The sequence below is a fragment of the Nansenia antarctica genome, assembly GCF_963989245.1.
Source record: "Nansenia antarctica genome assembly, chromosome: 20".
Classification (NCBI taxonomy): domain Eukaryota; kingdom Metazoa; phylum Chordata; class Actinopteri; order Argentiniformes; family Microstomatidae; genus Nansenia; species Nansenia antarctica.
The window spans coordinates 5,959,788-5,984,614 of record NC_137693.1 but is presented as its reverse complement, the minus strand read 5'-3'; the positions used below and the strand labels follow the sequence as shown (position 1 = coordinate 5,984,614).

Genomic DNA, 24,827 nt, shown 5'->3' with positions numbered 1-24,827 from the left:
AGACACTGAACCCCAAATTGCTCCCAGTGAGCGGGCCGGCGCCTCGCATGGTAGCTTGCCGCAATTGGTGTGTGAATGTACATGTGAATGGGTGAATAAGAGGCCGTTGTAAAGCGCTTTGGATAAAGGCGCTATATAAGTGCAGTACATTTACCATATATTCTCAAATAAGGCTTACAGTATAAGGCTTACAGTATGCTGTGTGTACTTCACAATCATGTACTTTTCTGCCACAAGAAAAGAGGGAGGTGAGTGTAGTGAACTGAATTAGATAAGGGCAGGAGAAATGGGACTTGAAATGAAAGAGAACCACGGAAGTCTAATTGAAAGAGAGAGAGAATGAGAGAGACTGTGAGTGAGGTGATGGTAGAGGGGGGGGGGGGTTATCTCTGTGTACACAGCTTTGGGTCCCCATAGTGAATGGCTTGGTGGAGCATACAGAGGGAGCATCCTGGCACATCTGTGGCATATTGTCCCTTTTAATTACACGGCAATCTCAAAAGTCTGTCTCAGCAACTCCCTCGCGCAGTTCACTGCTCTACCTGCAGGGCATTGTGTGTGTGTGTGTGTGTTTATATATATGTGTGTGTGTGCGCGTGTGTGTGTGTGTGTTTATATATATGTGTGTGTGTGTGTGTGTATGTGTGTGTGTGTGTGTTTATATATATATATATATGTGTGTGTGTGTGTGTGTGTGTGTGTGTGTGTGTGTGTGTGTGTGTGTGTGTGCGTGTGTGTGTGTGTGTGTGTGTGTGTGAGAGCAAGAGAGAGAGAGTGAGAGAGAGAAAGAGAGAGAGAGAAAGAGAGAGAAAGAGAAAGAGAGAGAGAGAGAAAGAGAGAGAGAAAGAGAGAGGGAGTGAGGAGAGAGAGAGAGAGAGAGAAAGAGTGAGGAGAGAGAGAGAGAGAGAAAGAGAGAGGGAGTGAGGGGAGAGAGAGAGAGAGGGGGGGTAGCACATATAACCTGTCTTAGTGTGCCTCTTTCAACCTGCTCACTGAGCCAAGTGGTTGCACTTGTAAACTCTCCGGCAATACTTGATTACCTTGTCAGTCTATTAAAGCAGGTTTTGCTCTGGAGGAGAAAAAAAAGAGGGAGAGAAAGAGAGAGAGAGAGATAGAAAGAGCAACTGAGAGAAGGACTTGGAGCAGAGACTCAAATCCAAATGGAGAAAAATATGGTGAGCTCCGTTCGTCTTGTGTAGGCTATATAGTATGAAACTTCTTATTATTATACTATCTTAATTGTATTTGTATGCTCAGCACAGCTTCTGTGCATGCAGCCTTTTCCCAAATACAAAATAGAAGTATCAAATCCTCTCTCTCTCTCTTTCTTTCTCAGTCTCTCTGTCTGGCGGTGAGGGGTCCCAGTAAGGGCCCAGCTGTTCTCTCTTCTCCCCACGCCGCTCCCAGAGGAGACCGCAGCAACCAGAGAGATCCACACCACATGCCACAACCCCAGGATATGTGCTGCACATCACAATTCATAGATTAGTAGCATAGACGCAGTGGGCAAAACACACTCCCACAAGCTGTTATTAAAGCAACATTCTGGATAGAAAACAATGACAGCAGCATTTAAGCAGCATGTTTTGTACTCAATTAGGTTGTGAGACAGTTCATTAATTGACGCTTATCGTTCCAAAGCTCAGTTAGAAATGTGTGAGATAAACAACAAGAAAATCCAGGCTTTAGTATTAATAATTTGTTAAAATAGGTGGGACGGGAGAAAGAGGCTACAGTTCTTAAACGCTGTCACTGTGTGTGTGTGTGTGTGTGTGTGTGTGTGTGTGTGTGTGTGTATGCGTGTGTGTGCGTGTGCGTGTGTGTGTGTGTGTGTGTGTGTGTGTGTGTGTGTGTGTGTGTGTGCGTGCGTGTGTGTGTGTGTGTGTGTGTGTGTGTGTGTGTGTGTGTGTGTGTGTGTGTGTGCGTGTGTGTGTGTGTGTGTGTGTGTGCTTGCGCCTAAAATTCTTTGGGGGAATGCTGCCACTCAGTGGTTAAACTCCCTACATACATTTCGGTCTTTTATATTCAAAAAATTAGGCCTGTAACAAATTAAATATTTAGCCATTATTAGCTATTTACTAATGAGTTCATTCGAGTGAGACGATCAATTTAAAAAAGTTAAAAATGAACAAAACAACAGCTCAACGTCCATTGGTTGATCGAGCGTCGCGCTTGTCCAATAGCAACGCGTGTTGTCATGACGTCCAAATCATGGTATGAAAAATGGCGGCCCTGTGTAGTGAGTTTGGAGATTTAGTCCAAATTAAAAAACAGCTGATATCTGTGATATCGCTCTGTAAAGAAAGGGGACTTGTACATAGCGTGAAATGGTAAGATGCGGTCTTTATGATAATCAAATGTTTCTGGCTCAGTGGATAATAACTAGCTAGCAAAATGTCAAATGAAGTTGCTAACTTGCTAGCGCTTTTCTTTAGCCTGCTATCAGATCTGTTTGTTGTAACAAGTGACAGATAGCATTATGAGTGGACATGAACTCAGTCATCAAAGGTGCTGTGATGTGACACGTTCTTCATGTGTGATTTTAGGGCTTCAGAGTTGGCATTCGCCCTGGAACCTCTACCCAAGAATGAGTTACCCCCACTGCCACCTTTCACTGAGGTTTGGTCCCTTATACCACAATGTTGTTGGCTCTTTTTGCTGGATGCAACATTATTTGATATAGTACTTACTTAGAAACTGAAGGGTATGGTAGAGGTTTGAATGGTAAACCATACCACTGACTGTCAGTGACACTGTGTTTTCTCCTCTTTCTTCAAACCCATGTGTCCTGTCCTGATGACAGGAGGACGCCCAGGACCTGGATGCTCTTGGCCTGGCCAAGTCCTACTTTGACCTGAAGGAGTATGACCGTGCTGCCTACTTCCTTAGGGGCTGCCGCAGCCAGAAAGCGTACTTCTTATACATGTATTCACGATATCTGGTGAGATGGTGGTGATTCCCAATTCATAGTACCCCCCACAGTTTACTCCATGCTATTCATTTCTCTAACAAATAGTATTGTCAAAATGTTAATAGAAACATTATATCTTTTGAATCCCATCCAATGTATCCGACCATTTCAGGAAGTCTGTAAAATGCTGATCACCTGTCACCCTGTTTTCTTTTGTTAGTCAGGTGAAAAAAAGAAAGATGACGAGACCGTCGACAGCCTTGGTGAGGACAAAAGTCTCTTAACATTTACATTTTTGGCATTTAGCAGACGCCTTATTCCAAAGCGACTTACAATCAATACATTTGCCTAAGCAAGTGATCAATCCACCAGTCGTATCAGGAAGAGTAATCTAGCTCAGGCCCGGGGCCATTGGTAGTATCAGTGATGGAAGGATATTTTATATATAGACACTGGTGAACAGAAAGACAGTACAGGGGGGCAGTAGAAGTCTTAGGGGACACAGTAACGGGGAAAAGCGGGTGTCTCAGGAGACGCAGTGCTGGGGGGCAGTAGATGTCTCAGGAGGAGCAGTTAAGGTGTAACCTGAAGAGATGGGTCTTCAGTCTCCGACGGAAGATGGGTAGTAGTGACTCTGCAGTTCTGACAGCTGTGGGAAGCTCATTCCACCAGCGGGGAGCCAGTGTAGTGATGAGACGTGATCGGGCAGTGCGACTGCCATGTAGGTGTAGAGGTGGTGGGGTGGTGGGGCCAGTTGGCCTGCAGAGGTGTTCAATTAAGAATAACCCCTTGATTGGAATTCTTTATTTTTCTGCCCGCTGTGATTGGTTGCAGGTCCTCTGGAGAAAGGTCAGGTGCGGAACGAGGCCCTGCGGGAGCTGAGGGTTGAGCTGAGTAAAAAGCACAGCGCGGGGGAGCTGGATGGATTCGCTCTGTACCTGTAAGCACCTCACTCTGCACATCATTTAGGGGACCTGAAGACACCTGGCACATGTCTTGTATACCTGTAAGCACATCCCACAACTGTAATGGATGTAACACCTGTGTGGACTGGGTGTGTCTGTCTGTCTGTCTGTGTGTGTCTGTCTGTCTGTGTGAGTAGGTATGGAGTCGTGCTGCGGAAGCTGGATCTGCTGAAGGAGGCGGTGGATGTGTTTGTGGAGGCGACCCACGCCTTGCCTTTACACTGGGGAGCTTGGCTGGAGCTCTGCAACCTCATCAACAACATCGAAATGGTGAACCCAATCGCACACTCTCCCTCATCTCATTTTTATTTTGGCACTTCAGTCTCAGTGGTGCTCAGTTGTTTCTTCTGTCCTTTCATCTCCCGTCCTCAGCTCAAGTCCTTGTCTCTGCCAGACTGCTGGATCAGAGACTTCTTCATGGCCCACATGTACACAGAGCTGCAGATGATCAAAGAGGCCCTGCAGAAATACCAGAGTCTTATTGAAGCTGGCTTCTCCAAGAGCACCTACATCATCTCACAGATCGCTGTTGCCTACCATAACATTAGGGGTTTGTGCCTGTTTGTGTTTGTATCATATTTGACTTGTGGGTGGGGGCCTGGGGTGGTCCAGTGGTCTAGCACTGCGGTCCACAGTGCACACATGCCCATGTCAGCATGGGTTCAAATCCGGCCCATGCCCTGCTGACATGTCCTCTCTCCCTTCTTCTCCTTAATTTCCTGTCTGTCTTCACTGTATCTGTCCAATGAAATATATGAGTGGGGCTGCCCACTAGAGTATGCACTAGAGTATGCACTCACATAGAGTATGCAATATGAATTAGCAGTCTACTGTACATGGGCATAGCGTCCCATAGGCTAAGCTAAGCTTCCCCAAAAGTAAATTGAAATACATTTACCAAAATTATATAATTACTTACTGTGAATAGAATCACATGCGTCTCCTTTACCAATGTCATTTGCAAGAGTAGGCTTCAGACCAATGGATTTTCCAAAACGATGGGCTCTCCAAACTTGACCCAGTTAGGGTGACTGACAGCTGGCCTATAGTTTAACTGCAAGACTGACACAGACGGAGTCAATTTGTCATGGAGTAATTTCTCCTCCTTTTATAATTCTCTCTGTTCTTCATCCTGCCCAATCTTTTAAACAGTAACCGGTGAAGTAACCGCATCTCGAGCGCACGCAACTGCATGCAGTGGACGCAATTTGTCTACCTGACATTGCTACCTGACGATCACAAATACAGCGGGCCTTTTTAAAATTAAGATTAGGCTCTATATATTGCAGAGGGGAGCAAGAGTATCTCCAATTATCTTTCGGTATTTTGGGGGGGGTTTTCGGCATAGAACCTTTCTGTTTTTGGGGGGTTGGTCTGGAGCCATATTGTGCAATACCCAAGTGGTGCGCCTGCCCGTCTCGGCCAGGTGGCTGCACTGATGGCAGTCCGACGTGTCGGTCCATATTAATTCTAAATTGGAGCGAGACCCGACTCCTGGAGTCCCATCGGAATCATGCTTAATCAAATCTCTACAGCAGGTGCACAGCGTCCCTTCACACATGTCAAATAACAAACCCAAGCCAGTGGAGAGACAGTCAGGTGGCCAAAATGCACACAGAACAAACTACTAGTCAGTTAACAGTTAACAGACCCTGTTCAAAGAAATGAGCTTTCCCAGCTTTGAAACTCACGCCATGCCTATGCTGCCGTATGTTCTATGTCTTATCCAGGTAGTGTATCATTATTAGTGGTCAAGTTGCGTCCTCTATGACGTAAACTTACTTGTTATTCTCCTTGTCTTAGATATTGATCAGGCTCTGGCTCTGTTCAACGAGCTGCGGGAACAGGATCCTTTTCGTATTGAGAACATGGACACGTTCTCTAACCTGCTCTACGTCAGGGTGAGACCCCGCTGCTTCACCTGCTCCTTATCCTACCCATGCAGGTGCTCTGGTCTCTGCTGACGAACATGAACATGAACCTAAACCTGGCCTGTGTGTCCTCTCCTCCCACAGAGCATGAAGCCAGAGCTCAGCTACCTGGCCCACAACCTGGTGGAGATAGACAAGTACAGGGTGGAGACCTGCTGTGTCATCGGTAAGCCTGTAGAATTTAAAGGAGGGCCTGTACTCAAATGCTCAAATCAAATTGTATTCGTCACTTACAGTGGGGTGCAAAAATGTGGGCACCCCTGGTTTAAATGTCTGTTACAATTAATCTCCAAGTGATTGAAAGCAAAACCTGAACACTAAATGCTACAAAGTTAAACATGACACCGTTCTGCAAATTAAAGCAGGTTATAGATATAAAGGTTTATTTTTATTTTCAGTTTTCAGTTTTTAAATTATTAAAAAGGAGAAGGGCCCTGTGCAAAAAAAAATTGGGAACAGTTTGGAATTATTCTTTGTTACCCTTTGAGAAGATGATTACTAAAGCACAGACCAAGGAGATTCACTCGTTCAGTGAGTCAGGTGAATATAATTCCAGGGTTGAACTATATATTCTGAAGTAACTCCATGCCTTCTAAAGTATCCGACTGCGGTGGCTGTTGTGTCTGCTGTTAAAAACCATGGGTTCCTCTAAACAGTTGTCCAAGGATGTCAGAATCAAGATAGTTCACTTCCACCTTCTATCAAGGAAAAGGCTGAACCATACAAGCTCCCTCCTGCATCATATGCATCTCTAAGCCAGTACTCTGTGTGTCCTGTGCCCAGGTAACTACTACAGTCTGCGCTCGCAGCATGAGAAGGCAGCGCTGTATTTCCAGAGGGCCCTGAAGCTGAACCCTCGCTGTCTGGGCGCCTGGACTCTGATGGGCCATGAGTACATGGAGATGAAGAACACCTCTGCTGCCATCCAGGCCTACAGGTGGGCAGGCTTCCCACGGCTCCTTGAAATCCTTGAAAGTTTGTGAATTTGAGAAAAAGAAATCAAGGCCGTAAAAGATTTAGAAAATAGACATGGGTCATTGAAAGTGCTTGAATTCCCCTCTCTCTCTCTCTCTCTCTCTCTCTAAAAAAAAAAATATATATATTCAAAAATGTTTATTTAGCTCGTCAACTAGTAAATAAGTCTGTATTGCTTAACTTTACACATTTCACAATATATTGTTTTGCTGTGCTGTGGTAGAGAAGGCAAGAGGCCATCTAGTGTTCACACATTCAAGCCTCTTTTTTAAATTGCTGTCTGTGAGCGGATAGTTCCTATTATATAAACTCTCGTCGAGATCTGTCTCAAACTATGCCGTGTTGGGTCCTTGATGTTTCAGAAGGTGTGGGAACCCTGTCAGAGGCAGGCAGGCAGGCCGCCACAGTGCCAGTCCTCTGCGGTGGCTGTGGGAGTTAGGGTTGCCCAGTGGGTTAATCCTGTCCTCACCTCTGTTCTTTGTTGATCAGGCACGCCATCGAGGTGAACAAGAGAGACTACCGCGCCTGGTACGGCCTGGGTCAGACCTACGAGATCCTCAAGATGCCCTTCTACTGTCTGTACTACTATCGAAAGGCTCATCAGCTCAGGTGTGTGTTTTTGTGTTCTGGCGGCCGTGGCTCAGCAGGTAGAGCCGGCGTCTAATGATCCGCCGCAAGGTCGGCAGTTCGGTAGTTCGAACCCCGGCTGGCTATTTGTCGAGGTGTCCGTGAGCAAGGCAGGCACTGTACTTCTAATTGCTCCAGGGCCGCCATCTGCGGGTGACCCCTTGCCTAGAGCATAAAATACCAAATTACAATGATTGACTGACAAGTTGATTGCTTGGCAATAAAACTATTATTATTATTATTATTATTATTATTATTATTATTTTGTGTGTGTTGGAGGAAGGGGCTTGGTTTAATAGGGTTCTCTTGTTTTGTTTCGCTGCACTTTGCTGATGGATGGATATAAACGTCTGTCAGTAAAGTTAGCCGAGACACTGTGGAAATGATGTGATTTGTTCTTTCTTAGGCCTAACGACTCACGCATGCTGGTTGCCCTGGGGGAGAGCTATGAGAAACTCTCGCAGCAAGTAGAGGCCAAGAAGGTTAGCAACAGCATCATCGGTTTTCCTTTACCTGTATATTCACTATGAAGTCTATGGTTTTTTGTGTGTGTGTGTGTGATTGGTCAGAAAATGACACAACTTCTCTTTGTCCAGTGTTACTGGAGAGCTTACTCTGTAGGGGATGTGGAGAGGATGGCTCTACTCAAACTTGCAAAGTAAGTGCGTGTATGTGTGCATACTTAGTGGACCATAGAGTATGTATCAGAAGTAGAACAGAGTGTATGTGTGTGCGGTGCTGTGTAGAGCCGTGTTCCTGCTAACAGACTGTTTGTTGACAGACTCCATGAGCAGCTGAATGAGTCTGATGATGCAGCACGGTGTTATATTATCTACATCCAAGACATCTTCTCCTGTGGGGTGAGTGTGTTTGAGAGAGAGAGAGTGAGAGAGAGAGAGATAAACAAACAAACATGCATTTCAGTGTGAGGGAGAGAGGTAAACATGCATTTCAATGTGAGAGAGGTCTGTTTTTACATTTACATGTACATTTTTGGCATTTAGCAGACGCCTTATTCCAAAGCGACTTACAATCAATACATTTGACTAAGCAAGTGAATCGTCAATCCACCAGTCGTATCAGGAAGAGTAATCTAGCTCAGGCCAGGGGCCATTGGCAGTCTCAGTGATGGAAGGAAAACCCTTTTTTATATATATATATATAGACACTGGAGAACAGAGAGACAGTACAAGCGGGGCAGTAGAAGTCTTAGGGGACACAGTAAAGGGGAAAAGCGGGTGTCTCAGGAGACGCAGTGCTGCAGGGTAGTAGATGTCTCAGGAGGACCAGTTAAGGTGTAACCTGAAGAGATGGGTCTTCAGTCTCCAACGGAAGATGGGTAGTGACTCTGCAGTTCTGACAGCCGTGGGAAGCTCATTCCACCAGCGTGGAGCCAGTGTAGTGAAGAGACGTGATTGGGCAGTGCGATCGGGCAGGGTTTTTGCCCAGCTGGCGTTCCAACAGTCTAATTAACTGCCCACAGGAGCAGCTGGAGCATGCAGAGGTGAGCACGGCCCTGCGCTACCTGGGCCAGTACTACTTCAAGAACAAGCTCTACGACGAGGCATCCCTCTGCGCCCAGCGCTGCTGTGACTACAACGATGTAAGCAAGCACGACTTATACCTCACACACCTCAACTGTCGGTTCAGTATCCTTGGCTGCCTTTCAAGTTGTCATTCCCTTTGAAAATATACTTCCATCACATAAGTTATTCACTGTAGCTAGCTACCGATATGTACCGTGCATCAGAAGTCTCAGTTCTGTGTTGTGTGACATGCTTGATCAGTCTGGGCTTTGTGACTCAATGCTGGTTGTCTCTCTCTTGTGTGTGTGTAGGCTCGTGAGGAAGGCAAGGCTCTCCTCAGACAGATCTCCCAGGTCAGAGACCAGACAGATACCTCCCCCACAGACCTGTTCGCTCCCCTCTCCAACAACAACACTCCTGTCAGGAGGGTGTCACCGCTCAACCTCTCCTCTTTCACTCCCTGACACACATGAACCCTCTCCCCCCCCTTGCTCAATGTCCAAGTACAGTGAATTCATACCTATAATCTGTGCTGAGGGAGATTCACTGAAGAGATGTGTTGTATGTTTAACAGGTTGTCCCTTTTCTACATATTAATGTAAATATTTTCTGTATTTTTCTTTTTCTAGCGACATGTATTTACATGTCGCTAGAGTTGCATGAGATACAGCCAACTTTTGAATATGAAAGAATCCTCTGTATTATAGTGTGGAGTCAGTCATGTGGACAGATTGAATGCGTCTCATTGAATGGAAAAGGCGTAAGTGTTTGAATAAATGAATTTAATTACAAGATTGTATTGTAGAACATGCTTTACAGTAACATGCACATTCAAGAAAATAGTATATATAGAAGCATAGCATTAAAAAAAGCTAATCATGAACATTTAAACGGTTGACAAACAATGAGTCATTTAGACCTTGAAAAGGTACAGAAATTCAGATAACATGAACTCTTAAAGCACTTTAGCAGGAGGTAACATGTGCAAATGAACAGGAGCGTAGTAGTGTGCATTAGTACTCATTCATGCATTCATTCTTCACCTGGCACCACCGCAATCTCAACATGGCCCAAGACGCACCGCTCCCTAGTCACACCGTTAGAACAGAACAATGAAATCTCAGCGTTTATCATTAGCATTCTGATAACCATCAGTCCTCTAGTCACACACGTCAACGGCACTACGTGGTAATAGTATTTACATATTTAATACTGAATCTGACCAACAATAAAAAAATAATAACAATAATAAAAAAAGAAATGTTGCATTCTGTAGTGAAGACACAAAAAACGTATGTGAAAAACACAACTCAAAAGTATGTCGTACACACAATATTTAAGCCAACATGGTATATCATGTGATTTGGTTAGATTTGCATAGTGTTGTTGTTGTCGTCGTCAAACTCAGTACTTGGGCCGGTAGAGGCGAGGGCTGGGGGGCGGGGACGGTTGGCGGGAGCGCAGGACCCGTGAGAAGGGCGTCAGATACACACCCGTGTGGGCGGGCGGGACGTTTCTCGACGACGGGGTGTGTGTGGGGAAAACGGTGTGAAAGAAGGGCCGTTTCTTTGGGGTGTGGTTCTCAGAGTCGCCTGCTGCTGCGGTGTTCGCCGCACACCCCCTCTTCTTACAGGAGCCGGGGGCGTCAGACACACAGGGGCCTGAGGACGGCAGGGGGGGACGACCGGCCTGGGCCTGAGACAGGCTCTCAGCGTTCCTCTTCAGCTCCAGCTTCACCAGCAGCAGGCCGTTCTGGAGCTCCACCAGGGTCTGGTCCTGAGGGCAGGACAGGGGGGGCGGGAGGAGCGATCAGGGTTAGAGAGGAACGGGAGGGAGTGAAGGAGAAAAAGGAGTGGAGGGAGGAGGAGGTAAAGTGCAGCTTGTTAAACCCCTTAATTTAGTTTTACACCTGACAGTGGGTTGAGTACCAGGTAGTGAGAGGAGAGAAGAGGGAGACAGGGAAATTAATGAACATAATTAAAAACATAATAACCCAGATAATGGTCCAATGAAGAACACTTTACACTTTTGGTTGGGGGATAAACCATAGGCATGGGGGGACTACTAATTCCACTACTGTGTGAAACTACTTTGGTTACAATTAGGGTTGTAAAATTCAGTAAGTTTGGGATAGGTTTGAAAATATATACGCATGCACACAATGACAACAGATCCTTACATTCCTACCCCACGCGGTACCGTGGGAGTCAGTCCCCCCCCTTTCTTGGCCTAGAGAAGGTCAGCATTCTTTAACACTTAATCAGCCGTGAGGTGTTAAACAGCACCAGTGAGTACAAAAAAAAATCTACCTTTGCACTCGATCAAATTTCAGGACCCTCCTTTCATGACTTTTCCTAGATATGTGCGTTCTACAACCCAGCATCTTTACATTTTCAAAATCGAGTTAGTATAAAGCGATTTTGCAGTATTTCTGTGTGTGTCTGTGTATTTGCCTTGGGATTCGGCTGCCATCTTTTTCTCCAAGGCTGCAATTCTCTTTTATATCAGCAGAGGTAGCAAGGGGGCACACACTGTGCTCAACCTTCAGGCTTCAGTGCTGAATTAGATACAGTGGATAAGACTGATATTTGTAACATAATGTGTTTATATATAGGCTATATATAGCAATAGTGATATATAAGATATGTATATGTACAGACAGTTATGAAAATGATAAACTGTACAGTATGACTTTTACAATCCCTTCAGATTTGTTGGAGCTGAGGTTTTTTTTTCACTCAAGTTCCATGCAATAGTGATAAGATATTATGATATGTGTAGCCTATGTACAGTTATGAATGATACACTGCACAGTATGTACCTATCAAGCTGTGTGGTATTACATAGGTACCACAGCAAAGTAGTTCATCAACAAATATTATATAACAAACGGATATTTATAATATTGTATATAATGTCTTTTTTGATGATTATGCCTGTACAGCGCTGTCAATTTTCAAATAATGCTATAGGCTATATATATATATATCTACCCTCCCTCCACCCCCACCCAGAGAGCTTTGGACTGTCTGGATATGAACACTTGAACACTTGATCTCTGCACTTTATATTTATATTAATTATGACTCTTGCACTTTGATGTTGGTTTGCACTGTCTTGTCCTGTCTTGCACCTATCCTGCTGTAAACCGTGCTCCATTGTTCCAAACCAAATTCCTAACATGTTTACATGTCATGGCAATAAAAGTCTTCTGATTCTGATTCTGATATGAATGTTCAGTTGTGATATGAAGTAGCCAACAATTCTCATGTCGACCATGATAATAATAGGCTACAACAAGGTTGTACATAGATATACGCAGATTCATATTTGGATAGTTGATTTTGGCACCATTGTATAGTAGCCAATTGCAGAGAGTATACATTATTTTGTTTGTTTACTGCACATTATAAATGAAATGAAAATAGCTGTTGTGAAAAGTGAAAATATAGTGTGTTCATGTTGCAGTGAAATGTATTTACATAGATATATCAGATGTGATATTTCTACTACAAACGAACACAGAGAGACAGATAATTCAAGTAACATTTTTATTTACTTGCAATGTTCACGTCAATTCTTCCAAGTAAAAAGTATGGTAATTAATATGAACACCAATATATATTAAAAAAAAGTAGAAAGTGAATAGGAGGTCGCCGGAGCGCTCAGCGTGGGCGCTGTCAGGTAGACAGGGCAGGAGAGGCATCAGGCCTGGCCATGGGACAGTCAGCATCCCCAGCACACCGTTGCTGGCTTGGTGCATGTGCCAGAGACAAATCGTCCACATGACTGGCAGATGTTAATTGCTTTGTTCCCTCGACATATGGTGCCTTGACACTTTTTTCTTTTCACCTGTGGGGACGGAGGTGTGCGAGGATTTTCGAGCTGCAGTCGCCTTCTCGCTGCTGGTGTAGAAGGAAGCCTTGTCATTACCAGTGGCTCACACAGCTCCCCTGCCAACTTAAAAAGGAATTTCTTCCTGCTTATCCTGACGCCCATGCACTGGCTGTACAGAATGCGTGCATTAATTGCAGCCATGTCCAAAATGTTGTAAAACACAGCTACAGGCCAACGGCGGGTCCCTCCTTTTACTGTGTATTTCCTCGTCATCTGGTCCAGAACATCAACACCGAACTTAGTGCTGTTGTAGTAGGAAACCGTTTCGGGCAGTTTCTTTGGGCCATCATCAGTAGAAACGGTTTGATGCAGTGTGCTGAGGAGGCATACATTTTTCTTAGGTTTTGCCTGGTAAACCGTGAGTGTGGCTTCTCCAGCCCTCAGCACCTTGCTGGAAAATCTTTCAGTCTGTGCCCGTGTACATGGGGGCAACTCCCGTCTGATTTTATTAATTGTGCCAACAATTGTGGTTTGTTGGGCCAAAAGGGTGTTTGCCAGTGGCAAGGAGGTGAAGTAATTGTCTGTCGTGACATTTCTTCCTTTGCCCACGAACGGCTCCATCAGACGCAGCACAACATTGTCCGATAACCGCTGACCGGCCGGCCTGCTTGCATCTTTCCCTAGGTAGGGATGTGCGTTCAACATGTATTTGGTGTCCACATCCGCTGCAACCCAGAACTTTATGCCAAATTTGTCAGGTTTATTGGCCATGTACTGTGTGAAACCACATCTTGCTTTGGTCGGGAACAACTGTTCATCCACGGTAATGTTGTCACCAGGTGTGTACGATGCAATGCTGTTTTTCACAAATTTGTCAAAAATGTCTGAAATCATGGCAAATTTATCCACCGGAACGCGGGCAGCTCGTGTGTTCTTGTCATCAAAGCGTAGATAGCGCATGATATCTCGGAACTTCTGGCGAGTCATTGTCTCCTTGAAGACAGCGATTCCGAATTGTGATGACCAGAGGTCATCCACCCTCACGGACTTGGAACATAAAACTCCTTTGTAGTAAAGGAGACCCACGAATGCCTTTAGTTCGTCCATTGTCAAATTGAACATCTCATCATTACTCCGGTCAGCTTCTGCCTGAGTGTACTTTAGAATCTGTTGCCACATTTCCGTGTCAATCAGACACAGTAGACTGCTCAACGGACTTGTAATGTTCGATTTGGCATAACGAGTCGGGCCTGGAGCTGTCTTTATGATATTGGCCTGTCGTTCTCTGCCTCTCCGAGGGCCTGGGTTGCGCAGTCCACACTGTGCCGTCTCGACCCTGCTCTTTCGTGGCTTCACTTGCGTCCTCAATGTCAGAGTCGCATTCTGAAGCATCTGCGTCTGATTCAATGACATGATCGCCTGCTGCCTGTAAGACACAATAAACTATTAGTTGTTGTTTTCATGTAATCATGCACAGAAAAACAATAGCCTATATGATGCGATTTTATATTAGCACGGGACATGTCCACACACAATAAACTATTAGTTGTTGTTTTCATGTAATCATGCACAGAAAAACAATAGCCTATATGATGCGATTTTATATTAGCACGGGACATGTCCACACACAATAAACTATTAGTTGTTGTTTTCATGTAATCATGCACAGAAAAACAATAGCCTATATGATGCGATTTTATATTAGCACGGGACATGTCCACACACAATAAACTATTAGTTGTTGTTTTCATGTAATCATGCACAGAAAAACAATAGCCTATATGATGCGATTTTATATTAGCACGGGACATGTCCACACACAATAAACTATTAGTTGTTGTTTTCATGTAATCATGCACAGAAAAACAATAGCCTGCCCTATATGATGCGATTTTATATTAGCACGGGACATGTCCACACACACACACAACTGACAATGCAATCTATATTAGTTTTTCATACTATAATTTACAGATTTTTTGTTTACAGTGTTGTAACCAAGTCTTACCATGATTTTTCTCTCATCATCTCCTGATTCTCCCCCGCCGTCCGAGTGGTCCGCTGGTACATCGTGCATGTAGGCTAAAATCTCTTCAGGGGACCACTCGCGTCTGCTCTCTGGGCGACTCATCACAGCAAAATTACGAGTAGTTCTGGTCTCCAACTGTAATGCAGGCTAATTTATAGGAATAAGTGTGTTCATATGCAAACATATTCAATGGCATGTAATTAGTAGGCCATTGTTTATCACAGATGAATCCTGACAATTGAATGCCATTGAGATTGAAATTAGTAGGCCATTGTTTATCACAGATGAATCCTGACAATTGAATGCCATTGAGATTGAGACGCGGTAGCCTAATAGTGATAATGACTTCTATTTGAGTAGCCTATTATCGTCTCATTAGGACGGCCAATGTAACACGTTGTTTTTTGGATTTTGCATTCCTTGTTTCGTGGTAAACGAATCTCTTTCTGATCGTCCCGTTCACAAAAAACGAAGGTAATAAGTCACGTAATATGGCGAAATAAATGTTCGTTCAGACAATACAACATATATTGAAAAATATGAAAAATACATGTGGGATGGAGGTACTGGGATGATATGTGGCAGTTTCTCGCGCCTGTCCCGTTCTGTTGTTCAAAGAATATAATATAAAACGCATCACGTTTGTCATTGTGTGAAAATGTTTCTGTAGCGAAGAACCGTGGCTATGGGACAACTCGTTTCTAAGTTACAAAGTTCTGAGTTACATACACTTGATGTTGATGGGGGAGGGTTGAATGGCTCTCGATCGTTTCCGATCAATGAACAAAGAGATCAGGTTTCCCCCACGGTGTGTTTCTCTTGCGTGATATAGTGAAGACAGACAGGAAAGTAAGGAGAAGACTTAGGGCGAGAGTATATTGACAATTGATAAGATATTGATAATGTATTTCACTGTCGACCAAAATCGTTTGAAATTACGTGCTTGTGCATTGAATGACACTATGTACAGCGCTGTCAATTTTCAAATAATGCATATTGTTTATCAAAGATGAATCCTGACAATTGAATGCCATTTGAGATCGAGACTCGGTAGCCTAATAGTGATAATGAGTTCAATCTGTAAACAGTTATCATCGCAATAGGACGGCCAATGTAATGCGTTGTTTTTTTGATTTTGTATTCCTTGTTTCGTGACAAAATCACTGTATGGGACAACTCGTTTCTAAGTTACAAACTCGTTTCCGGTCAATGAACAAAGACATCGGGTTTCCCCCGCAGTGTGTTTCTGTTGCGTGTTCACGCTTCTTGCGTGACATCGCCATCCAGCGATTTTTGTGGGTCAGTACACACACGCCCATTGTGATTAGTGGTCGTGTGATTCCACACCTCGTCGCGCTTTAGTAGGTAAAAAAACTTCGGCGCCTCCAGTGTTAAGAGGCGTACCTGTTTGGCAAGTGTTACATCCGCGGCCGTTAGGGCATGACGCAGCCTCTCAGCGTCTGTGTTACGACAGCACGCTCTCCCTCCAGTCTGCAGGTCCAGACCCAGTCTCTGCAGGTCCAGGCGCAGCTGGCGCAGGTTCTGCAGGAGACGGATACAAAACAGAGACACAGCTTAGAACCGCGCCCGTATCGTCTGTGGCAGGAGAGCTTGTCTGGGTGAGGTGTGAGAGGAGGCCTGGTTCCTGCTGTACGGGTACACACCCTTTGGGTTTCCTCCAGCTTGCGGTCAGCGGCGGTGGTGAGGGTGCCGGCGGGACCTGGCGGGGCCAGAAGACCCTGGAGGCTCCGCAGCTCTGGGAAAGGAGAACAAATAAATGATAAAATTAAAAACAGGGTTCCCACACCTTCTGAAACATCAAATTCAAGACCCTTTCAAGGACTTTCAAGACTCAATTCCCTCAAATTCAAGAACCCAACACGGCATAGTTTGACACAGATCTAGTTGACGAGTAAAACATTTTTGAATATATATATATATATATAAATTAAAAAAAAAGGCCCTAAGCACTTTCAATGACCCATGTCCCCAAGCACTTTCAATGACCCATGTCCCCCTGAATACATTATAAAATTAAAAATGTAATTAAATAAAATAAAATTAAAAATATACCAAATACACACTGACTCATTCTTTGTCAGTCAGAAACGTTTTTTTTTCTGTTCTTCACCAGGTGCAAAAAGCAGGGTCTATATTTCTCGTGACTCGTAAAGGTAGTCCCGTTTTTACCTTGAGTTTTCTCCAGCAGCTCAGCGCGACATTCGTCGAGCTCAAAACGCAGCCTGCTCTGCTCTCTCACGGAGGACGAGGCCAAGCGCTTGGAGCGACGGACTTCCAGGGGCGGGGATATGGGGGTGGGGACGGGGGCTGGAGCTAGAGCTGGGTCTACCTGGTCCTTCGCCTCCAGGGCGGCGGTTAGAGCCTCGATCTGCTCATCCCGCTCCTAGGAGAGGAGGGAAGGTAGAAGAGAATTGAACAATTAACCATCTGCAGCACCGGTAGTCATGCCATCTAAAACACAGATCTGATCATCTCACCCCCCCCCCCCCCCCCCCCCCGCCGGCCCTCTTTGTAGAACTCTCCCTCGGCATGTGAAGACAGCCATAACACACCTCTATCTCTTGGCTGTAGTATCTCTTTAGGCTTTTCTGCAGGTTGCTGATCTGGCCCTCCACCCTCTTCTCCATCAGAGCTCTCTCCGTCTCCAGGGTCTCACTGTTAGAGGGAACGTACCGGGTTACAACTCAAGCACTGACCGAAACAGTCAACTGCAATACTAAAAAGAGCACCACACCCTATATATATATATTTTTAAAGAAGAAAAAAAAAATTCTGTACCTGAAATCGTTCTCCATGCGGGAGATGACCTCCATCATCTCACAGACCACCTGCTCCCTCACGTCAGCCTCCAGCGCCTCCTTCTCCTCCCTCTGGCGCTGCACCTCTCCCTTCAACACGTCGATGGCCCGCAGCAGCGCCTGAACACAGAGGAGGGCAGAAGTCAGTCACTTCCACCCTACTACACCCCCACACCCACATCCACATCCACATCCACACCCCCACACACGAGGAGGAAACGGGAGAGAACAGACCTCTGAATCAAACATGGTGATGTCCCCCTCTTCGTCGCTTTCGCCCTCTTCCTCCAGCAGAGTGCTGTCGTTGGAGTGCGGGGCCGACTCACGCAGCAGGGACAGGATGTAGGCCACCCGGGTCTTAGTGGTCGGCCCGTGGACCAGCTGAGAGACCGAAACACAAGTCACAGTTACACGCAGTTACACGCAGTTACACGCAGACAGACAGACGGACAACTCCATCTTGAGATCAGGTCTGCAGGACAGGCGAGGGTGAGGCGGCGGGTGTGTTCACCTGAGTGGCGATGGCAGAGAACTTGAGCGCTTGCAGGGTCTCGTCGTAGGTGGAGGCGCACGAGTTGATGTTGACCACCATGCTGGAGTGCCCGCGGCCGCAGAAGTAGCCCTGGAGGACGCGCGTCAGTTTGCTGTCCCTGAAAGGCACCACCTGGGGGGGCCGCGACCTGCAGGACAGAGGAGGGGGAGCTCAGGAACCCAGCTGACATGAACCCACAACACTGACAGGAATTTACATGTTTATGTTTGTCATAATGTGTGTGTGTGTGTGTACCTGTTGTTCTGGTTGTGCCTCAGGGCAGCGATGCAGCGTCCCAGGGTGTGGAGGGAGGTGTTGATGTTGCTGGCCTCCTTCATCCTCTCTCCGTTGCGTTGGTCTTTGCAGCGCTCTGAGCCGGCCAGGTCACACACAGCCAGCCTGGGCAGGGAGGACAGGGAGGAGGACGCCAGGTTACACACACACAATGACACCAGTGAGGATTGATTAAAGAGAGAGAAAGAGAGAGAGAGAGAGAAAGCCTAGAGAGGCCTGGGGGAGACGTACTCGCTGATGCGCGTGGCCTGGCCCACATCACCGCCTGGGTGGACGTGCAGGACACGGAGGGAGAAGATGCTGTGGCTGTAGGGGGGGAGAGGAAGTCCCGTTAACGTTACAGCTCACAAAGAAAATAGAAGTTATTTTCTTAATTATTATTTAGGTTTTGCATGAAAGAGACAAATCTATGTTTCGTAAAGAAGGGGGAACTTTTGGGGAGAACCGAGGTGCTTTTTGTGTTGGGTGTGTACCTGCGGCTGGAGTTGTGGTTGAGGTGAGTGCTGGCGAAGCTCTGGTTGCGTCTGCCGGCCCTCAGGACGCGCCACGCCTCCTCCGCGCTGCGAACCTGGATCCAGGTGAGGTCTGTGACAGATGGGGGAAACAGTCACACACCCACTTGTGAATTCATGTAAAGAATTCTACTTTATCAAAGACAATATAAAGCAATAGATATAATATATTATGATATTGCAATTACAGAATTTAATTTAATTATTCTGTATATTAGATTATGGTTAGGTGCTAGGGGTAGGGTTAGACATGCCAGCATGTACCAAGTCGACGTAGCACCTAACTCTAACCCTAGTTTTCCCACATGTACCGTATTCCCACATGTACCGTAACATATATATACACACTATTTACTAGAAACAGTAATATTATCAGAAGCATGTGTAGTGTTAGTGAATGCATGTCTGAGTGTTACCCTTCACGTAAGGGTTCCCCTGCTTGTCGTCGCTCATTCTCAGGGTGGCTCTCTTCTTGTGCATCATGGAGGGCGGAGCCTCCAGCAGGTCATACAGGAACTCGTTGTAGATCTCGTAGAAGGACACCCACAGAGAGAACTGCACCCCCTCCCCCAGGTCCTCCCCTCCGCTGTGGGACAGGCCGTCTGGCTCCAGGCACACGCTGTCAGTGTCTGTTGGGAGGCACAGGAGACACAGGTCATGTAGAGGAGAGTCTGACCAGCACTTCAGCAACCCCACCCCCCCTGCAGGCTTCTTATCCAAAGAGGCTTCTTATCACTGACAATGTCAATACAGTATGAATATGTGTACAACTCAAGACTTATCTTCAGACAGCCCAAAAAGCGTCTCTGAAACAGAGATCTGAGATGTTATTGTTGGGATATTTACCCTCCAGCTGGGTGGAAGCAGGGCTGGTTATGGAGGTTCCGACCCCGCTGTCCCAGGTACTGGTGCCGCCTCGCATACGAGAGCTTTGGGACTCCTCCTGGATTTGAAACATGGGGAGAGGTGCGTTATGGCGTTGCTATCACCTTCATTAACAGGGATGCAAACTGGTGATGGCCCAAAAAGGTGACAAATTATTATATATTATTTGCCTGAAAACAAAGAACATTTATGAAAATTGTTGACCTATTTTGAGGTAAAAAAACGGCTAAAAGGTGAAGTTTGCACCCCTGATCTAAGAGAATAAAAAGAAAAAGTTAATAGCACTTTTTCTTCTAGTCAGCGGTTCCTCCACGCCTTCCTCCTCCTCACCTCCTTCAGCAGAGAGTCTCTACGGAGCGTCTCGATCCTGACCTCGCCGGCGCTCAGCTGTCTCACGTCCTGGCAGAGGACGGGCTTCAGGTCCATGGCCGCGTAGAGCCGGCCCTGCAGCTGCCTGAACACAGACGACAGCGCCCGGGGCAGGAGGCCCGCGTCACGGCCCACTCCTGCCAGGGAGAAGAAGTCGAGTGATATCAGTGAGTCGGGAATCTTAATACGTTGATTTACCATGAACGCACAAGATTAGAGATGCTCCGATCAGGGTTTTTGGTGCCGATCGCCGATCACCGATCACTGGAATCAGTGATCTGCCGATCCGATATCACCGATCACCGATCACAGCGTCGAAAATGGCAATTGAAGCATTCTATTTATTGTGTAGCATTATTTATGTTTTAAATTATTCTTAACACCATTGACATTGTATATTAAGTATTTAAATGAAATTAGGAGATGAGAAAGTATCATGAATTGACGACCATCTGTTTTATTGAATTCACAACCACCTAGTGCTGTCCCAAACGACTATTTTTCTAACGATTAATCTAGCGGTTATTTTATCGATTATTCGATTAGTCTAACGATAATTTTTGTACTGTAAAAAAAAAAAAAAAAAAAAAAACGTATTTGTCTCCACCTCACTGCTATGTTTAGCCAACTTGAATGCCAACATGGCCATTTAGAAGTCTGTCCATCACCACAACACATAGCTAGCTAACGTTACTCTCGCTGCTATGTTATGATTAGCTAAATTGATGCTAACGTAGCATGCGAGCTAGATAACGTACAGTAGGTGCTCGCACCACAATGACAATAGGCTACCGTAGCTAGCCAGCTACATAGCTAACGTTACTAACACCAGAAGACAAGACATACGAACTGTGGTGAGCTACATTGCTTGTGTAACATTAGCTAGTAGCTATCCATTTTTCACTCATACACTTAATTGTCTCGCCTGGTAAAATAAAGGTTTAAAAAAAAAAAAAAAACACGCCATTTTGTTTATTTACGACTAACCGACGCATATTACGCTAACCGACGTATTGACGTAGTCGATGACGTCGACGACGTCGAATAATCGTAACAGCCCTACAACCACCTGTAGCTTACTTCAGGAAAAACAAATAAAATGTGAAAATAAAAATCATAATAAATAAAATGTACACTGTCACATCAAATGTGCAACATTCCACTCGAATGAGAGGAACTAGGGGCTCTTAGAGAACTTGGAGCTTATACTGTAACTGTAGCTTTCCTGAGGAACAATAAACATACCCAAACTAAACTGCAACATAAACAGGCTATAGCCAAATATAAAATACTGTTTCAAGTCAGTCAGTTTCAAGTCATATTTAGGAGGAGATAAGACAGCAAGTCAGCAATAATCAATAAAACAAAAAAACTAAACATTGCACCTAAGGAGATTTCAGACTCAAACCTTACTTCTGATTAAGCAGCATCACTGGCAGATTAGCCTTGAGAAATACAAGCATCTCAGCGTTTTTGGCACTCAGCCTGTTCCTCTTATCATCTAAAATATGTCCTGCTGCTGAAAAGTCGCTCGCTATCTACACTTGTGCAAGGTGCACAGAGGAAGACCTAAAACTCACGCGCTAATAGTTGTTGTTGCTATGGGCCAAGTGACTTCCTGCTCGCGGGGTCACATGACGTCGGTGAACACTACCTACACTACGCTCGTGAAGTCGCGCTGGAACTCTGACCAGCACTCGTGGAACGCCTCTCGTCCAATCAAAGCACTCGGTCCCTTTATGACGTCGAGCCCAGTGTGCGCTTCGGCGCTCTCTGAGCGAATCGACGAACGCAGCAAATGCCGTATGATATTCGTGGTATTGAAAGACCTTGCGTGCGTTCCTCCCCGAGGTATTTCTTTTGAGCAGACATTACAAACGGCATATTTGTTGTCTCTTTCCGACACTGTGTAATATTTCCAGACTGGCGACGCCATTTTGTAAACTGATCGGTCATGTTTGATCGGCCGTTTTGAGAACTCCGATCAAAACCGATCAAGGCCATATCGGCCGATACCGATCGGCGCCGATCAGATCGGAGCATCACTACACAAGATAAAGCTCGCTAAACTCGTATCAATACAAAGTATACTGTTAAGTGTCGACAGAAGCCAATCTCACCCTGAATAGTGTAGGTCTTCCCAGAGTTTGTGACCCCGTACGTGTAGAGGAGGCGGCTCTCTCCACGAAGCACGTCTCGCACCATCTCCTTCATGGTGCTCTCAAAAAAGTCCTGCTGGGTGGTCTCCGGTCCAAAGATCTAGAGGTGGACATGTAATATAATACATTAGACTTATATAGCGCTTTTCTAGACACTCAAAGACATTTTACAAACTGAAAAGATTGAGTAGTAAAATAAAAAGAAACAAAAATAAAAGAAAGTATAGGGGTCTAATACATTTTTAGATGACTAAATCTAAATCTAAGTGTCTTTGTAGGACAATCTACTCTGTATACTGCAAGTATATCTAGATTTCGTGCGGAGAAGCGGCGAAAACAAGCAACGCCAGCGTCCCCTCTCTCGACCGGCATTTTTGGAAAAGTGAAAAGTCTTACGAGTATGATCAATGTAATGTTAGCTAGCTACCTCTAAACATGGATTTGGCTGGGCATACATTTATTAATTTGAAGTGGTAAACAGTTTGGCGTGTAGAGACATGTAGAGACCGAACCACGCCTGGATGAACTTAGATTCACCTCTCAAGATGGGTGATGCTGTAATGTGTGTTTACCTGTGAGAAGCTGAACTTGTGCATGCTTTGGGAGATTCCCCTCTCTGCACTCTTCATGGTCTGGGAATCCTTGGGGGCTTTAAGCATCAGGGTCTCTTTGTTTTCGATACACACACAACCCTAAAGGAACAGAGGGAAGAAGACGCCTGCTTTACAAGTCCTTGTACCGTTGACAATGAGAACCAGAGATAGACCTAACCGTTGTGCAGACCTTACCTGTTCCTCTCTCCTGTCCTTCTCTCCCTCAGTGAGCGGACGGATGCGCAGGTACACCCTCACTTTGTCAGTGTTCCCCTCGTCACCGCTGCCTTGTCTAACCACTCCAGTCTTCGCAACAGCTTTCTGAAAATGGGGAGGGAAACAATGCACATCTGTGACAATGGGATCGACATAACTATAACGCTATATCCTTAATGTATTGGTAGAAATCAGCTGTATATTCAGAGTACAAATGCATCACTGTGTTTGGGGGGTTGTGTCACTAAGCAAAACAGTTTGTGAAATGGCTGACTCAATTACCTAAGAGGAAAATAATGAAAGAGACATTGAGTTTAATAAAAGGGTCTATTGTGAAAGACGACCCCACATCATTCTGTGACAAATCAGTATGATCATGTATGACAACAGCAGAGCATTCACAAGAATAATAAAAGGCTGGTTCAATACGACCCTCCCACTCAGTCTCAGCATGTGTTTATTTATTTTTCCTGCAAATCCCATTGTATTGCATTTGTGTATGAAATGTACTATATATGTGTTGTGGCCTTGTTTTATCTCTCAAAGAAAACTAAGTTATGCTGCATAAACCTCAAATATCTGGAGTGCGGTACATACTTTGCTCATTTGATCACCACATCTACACACATATCCCTTTACCTCCATCACGGACATCCGAGGGTCCAACCCGGGGGAGATGATCGAGATCTCGGGCAAGGTGACTCCATTACGTCCCAGCCCTGCCAGACCCCCGATGTCTGCCGCCGTGGACTCAAACACGGCCATGCCCTCCTCGTCGTCTGAGAGGAGCCCGCATGGAGACGCCAGACACACCGCCATGATAACTCTCCTGTCTGGAGAATTGAGATAATAGTTCTGTTCAGGCAATATATCTGTTGGTTTTTAACCATTAAATCTTCGGTTTTGCATTGAGTTTGACCATGCATATAACACAACAAGCTTTTGACGATCGATCGACAAGAGATTACAAACAGTCGAGCAGAATAACTGGTTTGTTTCGCTAGCTAGCCATCGCCAAATAAATCAAATGATTAATCACGTTAAGTTTTGCGCGTAGCTAAGTCTGTTAATGAAGTAAATAAGCGTGTTTAACTAGCTAAAGCTGCTTTAGTTGCCATACTGCCCACATATTTACTAAATAACAAAGAAACTGCCGAGATAAAAATGTCCTTCAACTTACCTCGCTCGAAAGGTGAAAGTGGGTAACTGTGAGTTACCTCTCACTTATCCGATTAGATTCCAATCTTCTGCTTAATAATATCTTACAGTCTTACTTTTTGTTTGTACTTATATGACCTTATCTATCTATCGATTCGCCATAAAAGAGAATCCAGTTTACTAGCTCGCTTAAATTAGCAACAACCACCTGCATAAACACACTGCTCGACGATTTCTGCTTCGGCACTTTGTTGTTCCGCAAAAGGACCAATCAATTCAAACATCGCGCTTCACGCGCAGGACCAATCACCGGGGCGACGCCTCCAGGAAGCAGCCAATAGGAAGCTCCCTGGCTACAGACATTAGGCTTCGGCTCTCTGATTGGTTACCATTTTTTGAGTGTATTTATTTTGTATTTGTTTTATATATTTATTAGTAGGCTGTGCCTTGTACATCATGTGTATATGAGTACTGTATTACGTTATGAGT

General features: G+C 45.2%; 2 protein-coding genes across 2 annotated transcripts; one reads left to right on the top strand and one right to left on the bottom strand.

Annotated features, from left to right (window-relative positions):
- Positions 1-2,223: 2,223 nt before the first annotated feature.
- Positions 2,224-9,642, top strand: cdc23 (CDC23 (cell division cycle 23, yeast, homolog); the record flags this gene model as incomplete). Its single annotated transcript, XM_080550172.1, has 16 exons — positions 2,224-2,330; positions 2,547-2,619; positions 2,804-2,941; positions 3,132-3,174; positions 3,746-3,851; positions 4,014-4,146; positions 4,249-4,426; positions 5,680-5,777; positions 5,892-5,973; positions 6,591-6,744; positions 7,272-7,391; positions 7,816-7,891; positions 8,006-8,067; positions 8,191-8,269; positions 8,893-9,012; positions 9,247-9,642. The coding sequence occupies 16 exons, from the start codon at positions 2,224-2,226 to the stop codon at positions 9,397-9,399; spliced, it is 1,722 nt and encodes a 573-aa protein (XP_080406298.1). The 3' UTR covers positions 9,400-9,642.
- Positions 9,643-10,339: 697 nt separating this feature from the next.
- Positions 10,340-23,999, bottom strand: LOC308174914 (kinesin-like protein KIF20A; the record flags this gene model as incomplete). The annotated part of the gene is made up of 18 exons (XM_080550026.1): positions 10,340-10,711; positions 16,206-16,343; positions 16,466-16,557; positions 16,992-17,205; positions 17,375-17,477; positions 17,601-17,740; positions 17,855-18,001; positions 18,132-18,300; positions 18,408-18,551; positions 18,678-18,752; positions 18,920-19,031; positions 19,375-19,587; positions 19,805-19,901; positions 20,174-20,349; positions 22,333-22,471; positions 22,944-23,063; positions 23,160-23,285; positions 23,820-23,999. 18 exons carry the CDS (start codon positions 23,997-23,999, stop codon positions 10,340-10,342), a joined length of 2,757 nt encoding a protein of 918 aa, XP_080406152.1.
- Positions 24,000-24,827: the final 828 nt, after the last annotated feature.